General features: G+C 53.4%; 5 protein-coding genes across 5 annotated transcripts; 2 read left to right on the forward strand and 3 right to left on the reverse strand.

The window, feature by feature from the left end:
* Positions 1-2,031: 2,031 nt before the first annotated feature.
* Positions 2,032-3,562, forward strand: J4E90_008150 (uncharacterized protein; the record flags this gene model as incomplete). Its single annotated transcript, XM_051437680.1, has 3 exons — positions 2,032-2,110; positions 2,166-2,318; positions 2,370-3,562. The coding sequence occupies 3 exons, from the start codon at positions 2,032-2,034 to the stop codon at positions 3,560-3,562; spliced, it is 1,425 nt and encodes a 474-aa protein (XP_051288491.1).
* A 3,953-nt stretch (positions 3,563-7,515) lies between these two features.
* Positions 7,516-8,182, reverse strand: J4E90_008151 (uncharacterized protein; the record flags this gene model as incomplete). The annotated part of the gene is made up of 3 exons (XM_051437681.1): positions 7,516-7,529; positions 7,685-7,975; positions 8,029-8,182. 3 exons carry the CDS (start codon positions 8,180-8,182, stop codon positions 7,516-7,518), a joined length of 459 nt encoding a protein of 152 aa, XP_051288492.1.
* Positions 8,183-9,311: 1,129 nt separating this feature from the next.
* J4E90_008152 (uncharacterized protein) lies at positions 9,312-10,918 on the reverse strand (the record flags this gene model as incomplete). The annotated part of the gene is made up of 2 exons (XM_051437682.1): positions 9,312-9,384; positions 9,459-10,918. The coding sequence occupies 2 exons, from the start codon at positions 10,916-10,918 to the stop codon at positions 9,312-9,314; spliced, it is 1,533 nt and encodes a 510-aa protein (XP_051288493.1).
* A 640-nt stretch (positions 10,919-11,558) lies between these two features.
* Positions 11,559-11,891, forward strand: J4E90_008153 (uncharacterized protein; the record flags this gene model as incomplete). Its single annotated transcript, XM_051437683.1, has 2 exons — positions 11,559-11,569; positions 11,618-11,891. The coding sequence occupies 2 exons, from the start codon at positions 11,559-11,561 to the stop codon at positions 11,889-11,891; spliced, it is 285 nt and encodes a 94-aa protein (XP_051288494.1).
* Positions 11,892-13,947: 2,056 nt separating this feature from the next.
* PAC1 (protein with putative role during mitosis) lies at positions 13,948-15,436 on the reverse strand (the record flags this gene model as incomplete). Its single annotated transcript, XM_051437684.1, has 3 exons — positions 13,948-15,129; positions 15,180-15,345; positions 15,399-15,436. 3 exons carry the CDS (start codon positions 15,434-15,436, stop codon positions 13,948-13,950), a joined length of 1,386 nt encoding a protein of 461 aa, XP_051288495.1.
* Positions 15,437-15,985: the final 549 nt, after the last annotated feature.

The raw sequence follows: 15,985 nt of genomic DNA on the forward strand, positions 1-15,985 counted from the left end.
GAGATTGCAGGTAGAAATGACGTTGGTATTTATCCAGGGCACCGGTCCGGTATTGTTGCGCGATCGCGCGCGAGGTTCTGGCGTTGGAAAGCGAGAGGAGCGTGTTGTGTAAGAGGCCGCCGAGGAGAGTTGTGCGAGCTTTGCGATTTTTGCGCTAGCGTGAACCATGGCAAGAGAGAACAGGTCTTCATGGCCTTGGATGAATGGGAAAGTGACAACAACATTATGGTGGTTGTCGTTTTCCTAAGACATGGGAGATGTTATCTGCCTGCAGCGTGGATCGGAAGCTACTAACTGGTCGGTGACGACGTCGCTGTTGGATTATCTTTTCACCGTACGCGCTCCGGGCGGCCAGTGGGAGCACCATGCACAGCCATCATCAGAAATGCCCGCACACTGCAACCGATGATGAATAGCATTATGGACGTCAAGAGACTGCTGAATTAGCCATATTTTTCTGCTGCCTCTGTACTGTTGCTGCGCGATATTGACCTCGTCCTGTCTATCATGCGCTGATCCATAGGTGTTCAGATGATGGTTTTAGTGCCGACTTACCTGGGTCACCACACACTACGATGAGCTCGCCATAAAAAGTCCCCGGTGCACTTGGACACGTTGAGCAAGACGTTCAACAATTTCGAGCCATTGGTGGGTACGCGGTCTGGAGAATCACCGTATCATATGATATACGTACACCTGTTCACGGGTCACGATTATGTACAAGGCCAGTGCATACCGAATCCGAAATCGTTCAATGTCAGATGCTGTAATTACTCCGGCTCTCGTAGATTAGCGCTACCAGAGTTCCACGAGACGATCAACGACTTGACGGCTGGCTGCAGCGTCAAGCGTAAGATCACCAGGATCTCCTGTATAAGAGCGGTGCAATACACCGACAGAGTATACCCCACGGAGAAGCCATGGGGTCCCGTTTCAAAAACATTATGCCAACGCTGTGCCCAGTGGTCCCAAGGGCTAGACGCTCCGTTGGATCTAAATTCCATTTGTCCCACAAAAGGTCAAATTCGAGTCGACGGGCTAGCGCTCCCTGGGCCGGAGGATTCATGTGAGATATACAAGCGGGCACTGTACCTGAGAGTAATGGATAGGCTTGCTTCCGGTTCTATATGTGCTGGACGCTATCGACGCAGACAATAGTGATGATCTCCACTTGGCAACGGGCGACGGATGCTTCGAGTTACGGCCGTCGCGGTAAGGGAAACATGCTGACTCGACAAGCGAATCGCGTCCGCAATGAAACATGCCGTGCGTGGAGTCCCGCATGATTAGAGGCGGGCTGGCGAGGCCAGCGCAGCACAGGAGCAGGCTCCGTCGCAGGCGTCGTAGGCGTCCGGTGTGGATCGCGACGGCGGCGGGCTGGCGGATGGCAGGATTCATGCGGTGAGAAGGTGCTGCTGGCTCGCACCTGCACCTGCGCTTGCACTTGCATGCAAGTGTGGGATTCCTGCGCTAGCCCGAAGGAGCCGCCGTCATGATGGCTGATCGCGCTTGCTTCGAGCGTCGAGGTCTGAGCGCACTTGCCGATGACGCTAAGCCCCACAGCCAATTACACGCCGCGCAGGGCCGTGTGCGTTCCTCTTAACCTGTTCCTCCCGCTCGCTCTCTTCCCTCTCATCACTACCTCACCCGCACAACACCACATAGTATACTGGTCTGGTCGTTCCCAAGGAGCTCCGTCTAACGCTTTCGGCCAGCGCCTCTTGCGCTCGGTTCCCCTTTGATCTCCCACTCCACTCTCCACTCCATCCTGTCGTCCTCGGTCTCATTCCCCGGCGTTCACGGTTACAAGTCAGCATACCATACCATTGCCCAAGATACCCTCTGGCGTTTGAACTAGCTTCTCTTGAATCCTACTATTCTTCCCTGTATCTTTACCCACCCGCTCACACCGCGCGTGTGGCATTATTTCGTCATTTTTCGCCGCTTCTAGCCAGTTGGCTCCCTGGACCGCTTCTACCCAGCTGCTCGTAGCCAGCTGCGACGACCGCACTCGGCCGTTATCGCCCCGGTATGCCTGTTATCGATGGCGAGAAATGGGCTTGCTCGTCCTGCATCAAGGGCCACCGTGTGAGCGGTTGCAACCACACTGGTATGTCGCTCAGTGCGACGCTTCACAACCTTACAGTGCTAATTTCGTCTTGAAGATCGGGATCTCCACCACATCAACCCCAAGGGTCGTCCTGTCAAGCAATGCGAGCACTGTCGCGGTGCGCGCAAGTCCAAGTCTCATCACGCCAAGTGTGATTGTGGCGACAAGAAGGACAAGGACTTGCACAAAGACAAAGGCGACGCGAAGAGTGAGCTCACATCTGGCTTGGCCGTCCCCGACATCTCTGACGTTACTCTAGCTCATGACAACCGCTGCCAGTGCCATTCCGGCGGCAAGTGCTTGTGTGGCACCAAGAAGGAAGAGATCGATCTCAAGATCGACACTACCCGGCAGACGCTCCACGATGCTCGCGCGAAACCCAAGTTGACTGCGACGCACTCGGAGAGTCACTTGACCGTCTTCGCAAACGGCCACCACAAGCCTTGTCATCGCAACAACAATTCGGCCCACGTCTCTGGCCTTCCGTACAAGATTCCTCGTCCGCATACGCTCCACGGCCATGCCGCCTTTTCTGCTCTCTCGCAAGAGAAGAGTGCCCGCAGCAAGCCAGAACCGACCGCTACACGCTCCATGGACACGCTTTCGCTATCGAACAACGACTTCCACACCATGTTCGGCTCTACACAGCGCTGTGCCGACAAGTCGCCGACTCCCAACGTCGGCGGTAGCCTCGACACATTCGGTTTCAACGAGATGTTCAGCAGTCAGCCCGGCGTCTTTCAACAAGACGGCGAGTCTCCCAACAGCAACGTTAGCGACACGTTCTCGAATCAGTGGCCATGGATAGCCAACAGTGTAACACCCGTGAACAGTACGTTCGGTCTGGGCAGCCTGTCCACTTCGCCATCGCAAGATTGCCTTCCAAACATGGATAGCGACTGGTTGACAGCATCTGCTGGGTTCGACCACGTCTGGTCTGCTACTGATCTCCCGCTGGACCCTAGCAAGTTCAACGACGACTTGGCGCAGCCGATCTCACACAGCGGAGAGTCTAAATTGAGCGGTCCCGGCCTTACTGTAGCGTCGTCTGCGCACTCGGAAATTGGAGAGCCAGCTCTCTTCGGTGACTTGGACTTCAAAGCCCCTCAGTCGGCTGCCAGCGAGTCGCTCTTCTGGGAAGATACCCCTGCGTATCGCTTTAGCACTGCCGTACCGAGTGAATCCGTCAACGCGCCCATGCCAATGGCCACTACGGCACCCATGCCGAACATGCTTGGCTTCGATCCTATCTACGCCAAGAGCATGACTGCTGCGCCAGCAACTATGACGAGTACCGCCTCGCCTGACTTTGCCGACACAGCCGCCCTCTCGATGCCTAGCAATTTCGAAGATGTTGTTCCCATGGACCCATGGCCTATAGATCAGACCAACGGTGCTTTCAACGCGATGAACAACTTTGATCTATCTTATACCAACAGTGGTTGGTTTTAGACGCCTGCGAAGGGACAGCCAGCTCTCGCAGCTACTGTCGCTTTTGATGACGCCATGATTGATGACGCTGCTGGTGCGCGATGATACCAACGCCTAGGCGATCTCTATTCATATCTTCTTTTAGTCTTCATGACTACCCTTTTGACTATCGGTCGCCTGTGTATATTTTATGACCTGGCCCGAACCATTCGCTTGATGTGCGTTTGAGGCCGTTCTACATAGATCGCCGCCATCACTGTTTGTTGCATTTGAGTGTTGAACAAGCAAGCATACGTATATACAATGGGATGGATTTGGGTGGTGATTTCAATGCTTGGGCGGTTTGCCCGTGGGGGTTTCGCAAAAGTATAGACGGAGCCTTTGGCGTTCTGACGTCTGGCCCACAATGAAATAAGAAAGTAAAAACAATCCTACGTCTCCATCTGCTTCTCATCGTGAACTCTCACTGTCAACTCTCACTGTCAACTCTCACTGTCAATCGAGGCATCCCAACGGACCCCTCAAGCATCGCAGAGTGACGTCCTTGAGTCGCATCAGGGCGTGCCGCACGGCCGCAAGGTTCGTGTTATCCTCCTCCACCAATTAGCGTCTCTGCCAATCCAATTTTTTCAGGGTTCCCGCCTCGCCCACACGACGTATTCCTCAAGCGGCCAGATGAGACGCCCTGCATGCGAAGCGTGGAGCGCAGAGATTTTCGCTGACCTTCCAAGTTTCCTCTGATCGGTCGACAGGGATAGGCTATCTCCCAGCAAAACCGTGATTAACCTTTTGGACGCGCATGCTCTGTCAAGATCCCACGTTGGGGTCGTCCTGCACCAAAGGACGATGAGGTGCGTCGATGATCGGCGACAGATGTAACACCACTACGTCGTCTCACGGGATGCGCGACGAGAGCGCTACGCCAGCGCTCGCGGCGGCAGCGATTGAATCGACGTGATCACTCGCAATGCGACGCACTGCACAAGAGCATGTGCCGGGACGGCCTCGGTGGCATCCATCAACCACCTTGTCGTAGCTCCAGCTGGAGAGACGGCTCAGTGACCGCTCAGCGACCATCCGCACAGCGCGGCAAAGCCAGTCAATTAGCTAGGCGCACTGCACCGTCAGGAAAGCTAAATCAGCAGCATGACCACGAGCATGTCATCCCACTTACGAGAACTGCTTGCGGTCGCGGATGCGTTCACAATCCGGCGCCCGCTGCACAGCACAAACAAAGAGGAGGGTTTGTGTGTGTTGTGCATGCCAACGCCCAGTGCACAGCCTCCCTTTTACGCTTCTTTACGAACCGCCAGAGTGGGAGGTGTGCAGTGGGCGTTCTGGCGAACCAGATGCGGGTAAGCTGGGTGTGCTCACTCGTTTTCGTAATGGGGGCGGGTGCATACTTCCTCACGATAGTGCTAGTCAGCCGTTTCCATCGCCCCAACAGATAATAAAGAACAAAAGTTGTTGTAGCTATTGTTCGCGAGAACGGAGAGGCAGCTCAGCTTATTAACAATGGTCGCTCGAACCGAGCTTTCGTGATAATCACTCATCGCGAACTTGCAGCCGCAACAGTAGTATCCTCTCTTCCGCCTTCTTAACGAAGCGTTCCAATAGCGAAAATCACGCACGCACGCAATGCATCTATAGACTTTCGCATATGTAACCGCGGACAATCCCGCTTAGCGAACTGAACTTCCTTCTCGAGAGTCGCGGCATAGCGATATGTGAAGGTTGTATGGAATGTCTAGACGCCATGCGTCGCATCGCTTGCATCATGATACCTTTTCCCGCGGGTTTTCGGGCGTTCGCAGACTGCGTGGACTTTGCGGGGTCTGGTCGAAGAACAGCAGCTCATTGGCGCTAAGCAACCCCGTCCAGAATGTCAGAAGACGAGCGCGCTCTGTTGGACACCATCTTGAAGGTTCTGGTGGTTCTCAAATCAATGCAGACGTACGTCAGTCGACCTCAGGGACCCTTCCTTCAGACAAGGCAAGATCGTCGATCCCTGAATCCCCTACCTTCGGCATCGGCCGTCGGTACTGCTGTCTGTCTGCTGTCGCACCTGTCGCACACGCTCTCTATCGGACCTTTCGGCAGGACCCTGAAAAAGTGCCCTTGTCCTTGACCCTGTGGACTCTCTGACACCCGTTCAAAATGATGTCAACGTCTCGTGTTTGTCCTTCGCGTTCTTTGAACCGAGGCAGAGGCAAGCGAAGAGACAACGAGGTTCCACCGTTCCACCGACTTTTTCCCCTTTGGGTAATACAGCCAGTTGGATATCGCGATCGCCAACGCCGACAATGATTCAGTTTTTTGCGCGTTGGAGTTCGCGCGTGTCTGTATTGTGGGGGTTGTGGGGGTGCGGAATCATCTGCTTTTACAGTATCTATTGCGCTGCGGATCGAGTGCAGTTTACTGGTGAGAAGAAGAATGAGGCGGAACATGCCCGGGCAGCTGCCATCGCTGCGTTTCGCGTACAGTACCCAGGTAAGGGTAGTTCGCGATTGTGATTGCAAGTAACACGAGACACGACGTCATCGCCCGTTCAGCCCCATCACGTCCACGAGGTCGGTTGCTAATAACCGTCTCATTTCCGAGCGTAGACGTAGGGATCAGCTGTTGGTAAGCAAGTCCCCGGATATGCTGTGAACACTAGTTCAACGTTATGCTCCGGTGCTGAGGTGCAAGGTTCGGATGTAAGTCATCAATCACATGCACGGCGGAGATTTCCGCTTCACCCTGCATGCAGCTGTCGAGTCGATCGTTGGAATGTGACGGCCAAGCTTCCTTTTGGTTGCACGTTGCACGGCGGGATTGGTGGCGCGTTTACCGCGTGTAGGTGTCGCATGTATGGGACTGGCGGTGTCGATACTAGAAAAGTAGGTAAGCTGCATGGCGCAAACAAAGGGGTGTACGCTTGGTCTTGGTCGAGTATCGATGCATTGAAAGCGGTTTTACTGGCGGTGTGGTGTACTCAGTGTGCGCGTGTGTGTAGAAAAAGAAAAGGAGAATGATTTAGATGATGAGTGTCGTGGAGGTATCGATCAGAAGAAGTGACAATGCGCCTATGAGGAGAGCGATACGTATTGCCGTGAGGCAACGGCGAGCATCGAATGAAGGTTGTGCAAACAGTCAATAATGGCAAGTGTTTCCAAACGACCAATTCGAGAAGTCAACTGTCGAATATCAATACTATATTAGGGGAGAAAAAGCTCATCAATATTATACACAACACACACTGAACCACTTCATCCCTCCTCACACCTTATATAATGAAGACACTGAGTAGGTCTGCAGCCTACACCAGAACAGCAAACAAGCAAACAAGAAGACGTAGCGTCATGGTAGACCCATCGGTGTTTAGTTTTCTCATTGCTCGGCTCGCCTTCTCTTCACCCTAACCATCCCCCTCCACCTCCACTTCTTCATACCCACTCCCCCAATCAATCGGCTGATACCCACTGAATAAGCTATCCCCCAACTGGTACCCCGGTTTACTAAAGTACGTCGACATGCGCCCCATGAAAACGGGTGGTGTATCGTAGTCTTCGTCCGTGTAGTAGGAAGGCTCTTGAGGTATGGAAGTGTAGTTTGCTTGCGATGGCCAATAAGATGAATATGAGTTTTCCATGGGAAGAGGAGCAGGAGGAGGCGATGTTTGGGTTGCAGTGGTCGTGTAGGTGGGTTTTTGCGGGGGTGGAGAGGGGTTCGGTGTAGCGTGGCAGATGCATGTACATGGTGGATTTTCTGGAGTGGGTCTTGGTTGAAGTGGAGGACTCTGTTGTATTGTCGTGGGTTTCGGGGTCAGGGCGGGCTGTGATGATGGTGGCGATGGTGTGCTCTCGACTGATGCTGGAGATATCGTCTTCGTCGACACCGGCTTGCGGTCTGGCTCTATCACTGGCCCGGTGTCTGTCCTCTGATCTAACTTTTGCGACGACACCGTCTTCTCCGAATCGCCCACACCCGAGCTAAGAGCTGTCCACTGCGATATATACGAAGGTCGTCCCGGTTGCCTCATTTGCCCCTCAACAATCGTCTCCCCCAACAGCGAAATATCCGAGTTCGTCCTCGAATTCGTATAACTTAGACTCGTTGGCCGACTCGCTCGTTGTGAACTGATTGAGCTCGACCGCTTACTCCTATTCGTATCGCTCACTCCGCCATCCGATCGCATGCTAGTTTCCGAGAGTGGCCGCAAGAATGACACCGTTCTCGATCTCCTCAGTGCCTGTCGATCAAGCTTCTCTTCATCTTCAGTAGGCGCTGGCTTCTTCAGTTCCGGCTCTTTGTACTCCAGCTTGCCGTTCTTGTCGGATGCGAAGTATTCCTCGCCTCGGCCGAAGACGACTTGAAGGGACGCGAAGTCTCGTGTTGTGCCGTCGGTGGGGTAGAGCCAGTCTTTGAGTGCGGGAGGGAGATCGTAGCCATCTTTTTGGTTTTTAGCATGGAGCGTCCCCATCTATCAGATAACGTATGCGCACCTTGCCTAAATTCTCCTCCTTTTGTCTTCCAGCAAACGTAGTATCGCTCAAAGGCGCCGAATGCGCAGACTATCAGATCGTCCAGACTTTCGGGGTCGTTCGGGTCTTCTGGTATCTCTCCCAAGCGTTTGTATAGCCTTGTCGATGCATCCATGGTGGGTACTCAGTTAAGTGGAAAGAAGCCGTGTAGGAGTTGCGGATCAGTCCCGTACGGAAACGGCCACGGAGTGCGTTAGTCGACAAGATTAAGTAAGTGGACCAAATGCCACAGAGAAGTAAAAGATAACATGAAATGTAGGGCTTAGCCAAGTTCCAGTCGTTAGCAGTCAGTGTTAGGCATGCCTAGGTAGTTACCCCAGCTTTCAACGAGCAATCACTTTACCGCGCCACCTAGCATTACCATATTCTCCATCAAACAGTTCTCGCTACATGACGCCTTGTTATCGCGTGATCACTAGCGCTTGCGACATATTGTCAAAACGTGTCGGAAACCTGACGCACTTGCGATGGGTGAGTCGGTCGATGGTGGGTCGAGTTTCATAATTGCCGGTCCGCATGGACATGCAACGGGTGGATTAGCCGGCAGATCCGTCGTATGCGGTAAAGTTTAACATCAGATCGAATGTGGTGTTCGTTCAGCTCCGGATTTTGGATGTTGTGGGAATCAGTGTTGTGGAAGAGAGAAGGTGGTTTACCGACACTGAGCGAATTATGGGAGGTGGCATTGACGCCTAATCGATTTCGGGCATCAACACAGAACGTGATTACTCAACCGTGCACTACTTACCCTCGAAATAGATAATATGATGTTTGATGGAATCATCGTATTGATTTTGATCTTTCATCTTCGTGATGGTGTTCCAACGCTATATTACTTCGTCTTCCCACTCTCGTCCTCCAAGCCAACCAAGTCATCAATTTCCCTAAACAACGCCGACGTAGTCTTCCTTCCACCCGTTGTCGCCGCCCTGTCCCTACCCCTCCCACTCACAGAACTACCACCAGCGTGCCTACCCACTCCACTCGCACTCCCTCTCCCCTGACCCCCTCCAATCCTATTACTCATCCCCTGGTTCCCCTTCCCACTGGTCATAGTCCTCGCAAGAGACTGGCGACCCGATGCCGTAGTGGATGATCTAAGTGACGAACGAGACCCGGTGGCTCTGGAGGAGGATATCGATGAGAGTTCAGAGACAGAACGATCTCTCTGCCGGCGGTCGGGAGCGGATCTCTGCGTCGACTGCTGTGAAGTGGATCGTCGTGATGAGGGACTCGAGCTTGGGCTAGGAGTAGACCTGGACGGATTTGGTCGACGGGGTAGAGATATTACCGGTCTGACATTTGATGTAGATTGAGCTGCGGATATGGCTGGGTCTTCTCGGGTGGAGGGTGCGCGTTGGCGGGGAGGTGTTATCGGTCGTTGGATTGACGGATCGGATACAGACATTGTTGCTGCTGATGGCTGCGACCGCGTCGCCAGTGCTTTTGCTTGTTTCGCTTTGGAGACGGCGAGTGCTAGAGGGGCCGGTGTTGGTGAAGCTTGGGGCTGTGTACTGACTCCAGGCACGCTCAGTGACGCATCTTCATTGGAGTATACAGAAGACGTGTTACTGTTGGCACTCGATCCGCGTTCACTTGATCGGCGTCTAGCCTCAGGACTAGTCTTTTGCGCTGCTGCCATGGCTTCGAACTTCTGCGCCTGGGCTAGAGCTCGAGAGCCGCTGCTTCTGTTCAGCTTGGGTGTGGTTCGTCTCTCGCTGGAAGACGAGGATTGCTCTTCATGTGACGACGTGGAGTCTACCTTCTCAGGGGTGGTGCCTTGGATCTCATCAACCCGTATCGGTGGTGATTGAGCTTGTGCGACGTTTGCCTCGTTTGATGGACTTTTTGTCTCTTCACCGAACGTTGACTGAGCTTCAGCTGGCCAGGGTTCTGTTACAACAGGAGGCGTTGGGTTAGTACTTTGACCCATGCTGGATACCTCACCAGGCGCTTCCTCTTGTCCCATCGCTGTCCCCGAGGTCTTCTCTTCACCCCTTCCAACAGACTCATACGCCGGCGGCGGTGTCCTTGATCTAAAGACCAGACTCTCCACCACGGGCGGCGGATCCTCAAAGATAGACTTCGGTATCTTCATCGGCCTCCAATCCTCTTCCTTCCCCTCTCCTACTCCAGCACCAACCCCCGGCCTCACCTCCACCTTCTCCCCACCTAACGGCTTCTCAACCGGTGCATCCTCCTCCCTCTCAACAGCCCTCTTAGTAGTCTGATCCGCCATCCTCTCGTCCGCCTCTTTCTTCCACCTCTTCTCCTTACGACTGAGTTCGATCTCCAGTACCCTTGTACCAGGTGCAACCCTAGATTTGAGGCCGTCGTCATCGAGATCAAAGTACAAGCCCCATAGCCCGGGTGCTTGTTCAACCGCACACCACCCTTCCCAGCCATCGAATGTGAGCCGTCGGTCTTGACGCGTGCAATCGAATGGGCCTGTGAGATGCGGTTGTGCATCAGCTCTCACTCCGTATTTCGCTTCTCCCGTGTCTCTATCAACATACACCCAATTCATAATTGGCGCCACATCCGTAATCGTCGTGACAAGCCCTTCGTAACTCGTGTCCGGGTAAGGAAGGTAATACCCAGCATAAGCATGACCTAATGGGCTCCCATCTTCCGTCCCAGTATCGATCCAGAGCTTGCCATTTCTCAGTACGACTTGCCGGCCGTCGATTTCGCGGCTGCGATGTGAAGACTTGACGCACGTGGCGATGAGGTTGCAGCGGCGGGCACGGTGTTCTTCGCGCTTCTCTTTGGATTGCGATTGCCGGATCGCTTCTTGGGAGCCGAGGAGACCGGGGGCTACGATTGTGGCGATGAGGATTGAGAGGACCATTTTGCGTGTGCTGCATCATGGGGATGCGTTTGGGGGTGGAGGTTAGCATGGACATGCACCATGTTCGCTATCGCTTGCAGACGGGATTCGATATGGTCTATGCGCATTACCGTGGTTCCATAGAATCGGGATCGCTTGATAGCTCCGGTGGTCTGATGGTCGCTCGACTGAGAACAAGAGTGTCCGAGCTGAGACGGTCGCCCTGAGCTTCACCAGCCCCTGTGTGTTTCATCGTCACAGCCGCCCCGCCAGCAGGCATAGCTCATCCCCACAACATTCAAGCGACTGCGGTTGATCGTCTTGTCTGGACCCTTGATTCCCTTTCGGTAGTGAGGCTGGTACGAGACTCGGACGATGGCAGCGACTTTGAGACACAGGAGTGCCACAACAGCCGTTTCGAGCGTTCAGCGCGACATCGACTCATGGCAAAGGTGAATGGTATGTGTTGTTGTCGTATCTGATGGCGACTTTGTTTATAAGGCAGAGATATGGCACTTCATCAAGGCCAGTACAGTTGACCTGCATCTCATCCTCACCATCCACCATCGCCAATACCCAGCAACGGCCCGGCGCCTGTCCAGCTTGAACCACTTGTCTAATACCTAATATCGACTTCTTGTTAATCCAACCATCCATCAGAATGTCTACCCTGTAAGCAACACTGGTACGAAGGGTTTTACATGTGCTAACCTCAATCAGCGACTCCACCATCCGCCCAACAGCCTACGGCTCCGACACTGAGAGCGACGGACAAGCCTCCGGTGGCCGTAAGGTGTCTTCCACTTCCAAGGTTGGCCCTGTCCCATCCTCAGCCACACTCAACCGACCGGCCGGCAACATCATCAAGGGACCAGTGGACGACAACGGCAAGCCCAAGGATGCGGCGTTGCTCCTGGGTATCAAGCTAGATTTGGAGGCAGAGATTCACTTGACGGCAAGGATTCGTGGAGATATTACGATTGGATTGTACTGAGCTACTGGCATGGTGGACTACGGACAATTCTCGACGCGTCGCACGAAGATTCCAGGACATTGATTGGAAGACGCTTGGAGCGGCATCGCGAGAGCATAGGAAGACGTTTTCAGTCACGGGATTCATGGAAAAGGGTTGAAATCTGAACATATTGTTAGCGTTTGATGCATCAAAAGTAATCAATATGTGCAAGTTGAGGGTGTTGATCAGACTCATGCCCTGTCACAGGCAGTTATCACCATTGCCGTAGCTCGGTAGACCGTCGTGATAAATTGAATGTTCATCTTGTAAAAGGAGGTGGAGGTGATGGAGGAAGGCTTACCATAGAGGATAGCATCACGCTTGCAACATGAGTATAAGATCCTATGCAACTCATCAGTTGCTGTTGTATCTCATCTTCATAGTGCAACACAGTATAATGTGGATCAGACAGGACAATTCTCGTCGTCGCCGAAGCTTGGACATATGCTTGTCATTGATAAAGTCGTATCATCATTTCGAGGAAGGAGATAGGCGGCGAGCGTACCGATTGAAGTGAGGCAAGCACTGGTGGATCTGGGTAGCATGTTAGCAAAAGCTTCTGCCAGTGAGGAGAAAGCAAATGGTATGCATTGAAGTGGGATCAGTTGACATGAATGGATATTTTGATTTTAAGTCTTCACCGGGCGAACCCGTCGGACTCGTCATCAAGTGTTCATCATTTCCCGGAAGGAGAGCAAGAGGAGTGCGCTTACCTATGAGGATCTTACAGACTGTGGTAGAAGAACAGACTGATTGCGTTGTTAGCCGAAGCTCAGCGACGCTTGTATGATTGTGCGGTATTGGCGAGCGAGGTCAGTCGGCGAGGTTTCTGAGGCCTGCCATAATGAGCGTATCCGTCACGAATTGTCGGTGCCCAGTGCGGAATCATCATATGGTGTTCGAAGAAGGGTCGAGAGGGAGGAATCGTACCATTTGGGTCGTGGGATGATAGTGTCTACAACGCGCGAAATGTTAGCGAGAGCCAAAAGCGATGTTGAGAAGAGCAGTAAATGTAAAGGTCAAAATCAGAAACAGCCATTGTTTATCGGCACCGGCAGAAGCCTTGGTCGGTAATTTCCAGCGTGCCGTAGCACAATCTGATCATCATTGGACGAGGGGAGGTGGAGGGGAGATGTGCTTACCAGTGATATCGCAGAGCTGCGAAGCTACCTGTGGCAGTCATGAGCGCGAAAGCGCAATGCGCTTGTGATGTAGGTGTATATCAAGAAATTCTGAAGCCGGTTAGCTTGACGCTCTCGTCACAAAAGTCGAAGACAATATAATGAGCGCAGTCGCGATCAGACTGACGTGCAAAAGTTTGAGTTTCATTCCCCTAGAGGTCAAAGACTCTAATTTGTTTTTGGCTTTGTGAATCATCATGAAAGCGCAGGATGGAGGGTAGGGTACTTGTACTTACAAGAGTGAGCGCATGCTGTAAGCAGTGCTGTTAGTGCTGGCGGTTAGTCGTAGATCTTGTGCGCACAACAGCAAAGCTTGCTGTATCGTTGATGCGCCATTGCTGTGTGAAGCAGTAATGGTGTAGGAAGACAAGTTGTAGGCCGCTGAGAGAAAAGTTAAGCTATCGGAGGTCTCGCTAGTTTTTCCGCTCCACTAGCGCGTTGGTGACTAAGGCGAAGGTGGACCCCCAGCCTCATAGAGACACGGGCCTCAGTACTGAGAACATCGTAGAATCACATGGTGACAATTGAGTATGGCGCGGGGACATTGCGAATCATTTCAGTTCGCTCTGTGAATGTTTGGTGAAAACACTGATCGCATGTCTCTTGGTGCTCTATCCTTGATCTTTCCACCCATATTGACGCCAACCTGATATGCATGCCCTTCTCCGACTTGCGCCTTTACTATGACGCGTGAGAGACTATCATGGCGCGTAACTTGGGTATTTACATGAAGTCGTAAAAACTGGAACTCATGGAGTCTCGTGTATGGAAGCCCCTTCGCCTGTACATCCAACCTTCCTATGCAGAACACGTACTGGCAACGATGCGAACAAAAGTGGCGAAGCTGTTGTCTCTCATGAGGCAAAGATGCGAACGTTCAAGTCGACGCAGCCTGTCGCAATAACACAACGTATTCCTGCTTTGGCTGCTTCCTCTTCTTTCTTCTTACTGGCACCGTTGGTTGCGCCGTTGGTGGCATCTCCGTTGACTGGTACGTCCTTGATGACGTTGGGGGCCCACCGCATACAGCTTACGAAGTGCCCATGGGCGTCGGTAACAGTCTTGACGCATCGGCCTTCCTGCGTGAGGTCCCAGCATCGGATTGTCTTGTCGTCACTAGCCGATAGCAAGTACTTGCCGCCTGGGTGGAAGACCAGCGACCGTATCCAATTGTCATGGCCAGTAAGTGTTTTGATGAGTGTTCCCCGTCCGTCCCATATCTTTATGGTCTTGTCTCTTGATCCAGTCGCAACGTACTCGGCGGAGCTACTGAGTGGTGGTGGTTTCTTGAGTCCGGCAAGTGCTGCAAGGTTGGCGTACGATACTGGGGGCGCTATTGTGACGCATTCGATAACATGCTCATGGCCGAGGAATGTGCATTTAGGCTCTCCTGAGCTTGCGTCCCATAGCCGGGCAGTTTGGTCGTTTCCTGCAGATAAGAGCCATCGTCCGTCAAAGCTAGGGGCTACGTCTCGTACCCAGTCGGCGTGCCCGCGTATCGTCTTGACGCAGTATCCCGTTGTGACGTCCCAGATGCGCAGTGTCTTGTCTCGAGATGCAGAGACTAGTAGGTTGCCCGACGATGGAGATCCGGCGGCCCCACTAGGAACAAATCGAATCGCAGAGACGGAGTGGTCGTGCCCGGGAAGCGTCCTGATGTTCTTGTATTCGTCCGAAGGATCCCACAGCTTGATGGTCAAGTCGCTTGAGCACGAAGCCAGCAGTGTGCCACCTCTTGGACCACCAAAATCGACATCCAGCACTCCTTTTGTGTGTCCCTTCACCGTCCTTTCAAGCTCGCCTAATTCCCAATCCCAGATCTTGATGGTAGTGTCTTCCGAGCCTGAAGCGAGTGACGAGAATACGGGGTGGAAGGCGACGCAGGTTATGGGCGAGCGATGTGATTGGAGGGTGTGTCGTGCTGGGGCCCGTGGTAGCCAGGCGGTGGGGTCTTGGTTCCTCCTGATAAGTGAGGTCGGCGTTGTGGAGTCGAGCTCGCTCTGGAGGCTCTGGTTGCGTTGCTCGAGTTCCAGAACCTGAAGAGGGTAAGCATATGATTTCGGTGTAGGTATTGACGCCCAAGTACCTTCTTCTGTAACCGCACTACACTGGTCCACTTCTTCTCCAGCAGCCCCTCGTACTTTTTCCGCGTGGCATCGTCGAAACTCTCGGCTATGTTGGCTTCTTCCCGGAACGCTTCCGCCGTCTTTGGCGCGTTTATAACGCCCAGATATGCGATTATGGCCTTGTGCCTGGCTCGTCGTCAGTCATGGCTCTCGAGTCACTTGCTGTCTGCAATGCTCACAGCTCTTCCGCTTGCCGGTCTGTCAATATCGCGCTCATGGCGGAATGGCTAGGTCATACGCGATTGACACTAGACGGGACCATGCACTATCGCGACGTGGTGCGTAGTCGTGTGCGGTCGAGGTGGAGGTTTTTGGTGGGCGCGGGGAATTGCGGTGAGCGGAGGATGTCTGCAGGGGTGGGGTATCTTGGGCGCGAATTAGAGGTAGCGAAATGGCGACGGCGGGAGGATAGCGATTGTCTCGAAGCAATAATGCGGGCGTGTGTTGGAGGTGACGTGTGTGCTGGACGATGTAGGTGGGTTGGGCATTCATGTGGTGCAGGGATCTGTTTAGGAAGGAACACTGCTGTTCGCCCGGACAACGAGCCCTGGAGCGCCCGCCAAAACATACTTGCACTTTCTACATCATCACCTCACACCATACTCGACCCCTCACACTCCGCTGTTATCGCTATCCGAGACTTTGCGATCCAATAGCCTCACAAAAAGCAATCGACAACATTGTCTACTGACATCATCTGGTACGTCTCCGCCGCTCCTACCTCCTGCATCAGTCATGGTCCACTGCACGCGCGCCTATTCGCGCG

This window comes from Alternaria incomplexa (assembly GCF_024043165.1).
Source record: "Alternaria incomplexa strain BMP 0042 chromosome Unknown scaffold_12, whole genome shotgun sequence".
In the NCBI taxonomy this organism is placed as follows: domain Eukaryota; kingdom Fungi; phylum Ascomycota; class Dothideomycetes; order Pleosporales; family Pleosporaceae; genus Alternaria; species Alternaria incomplexa.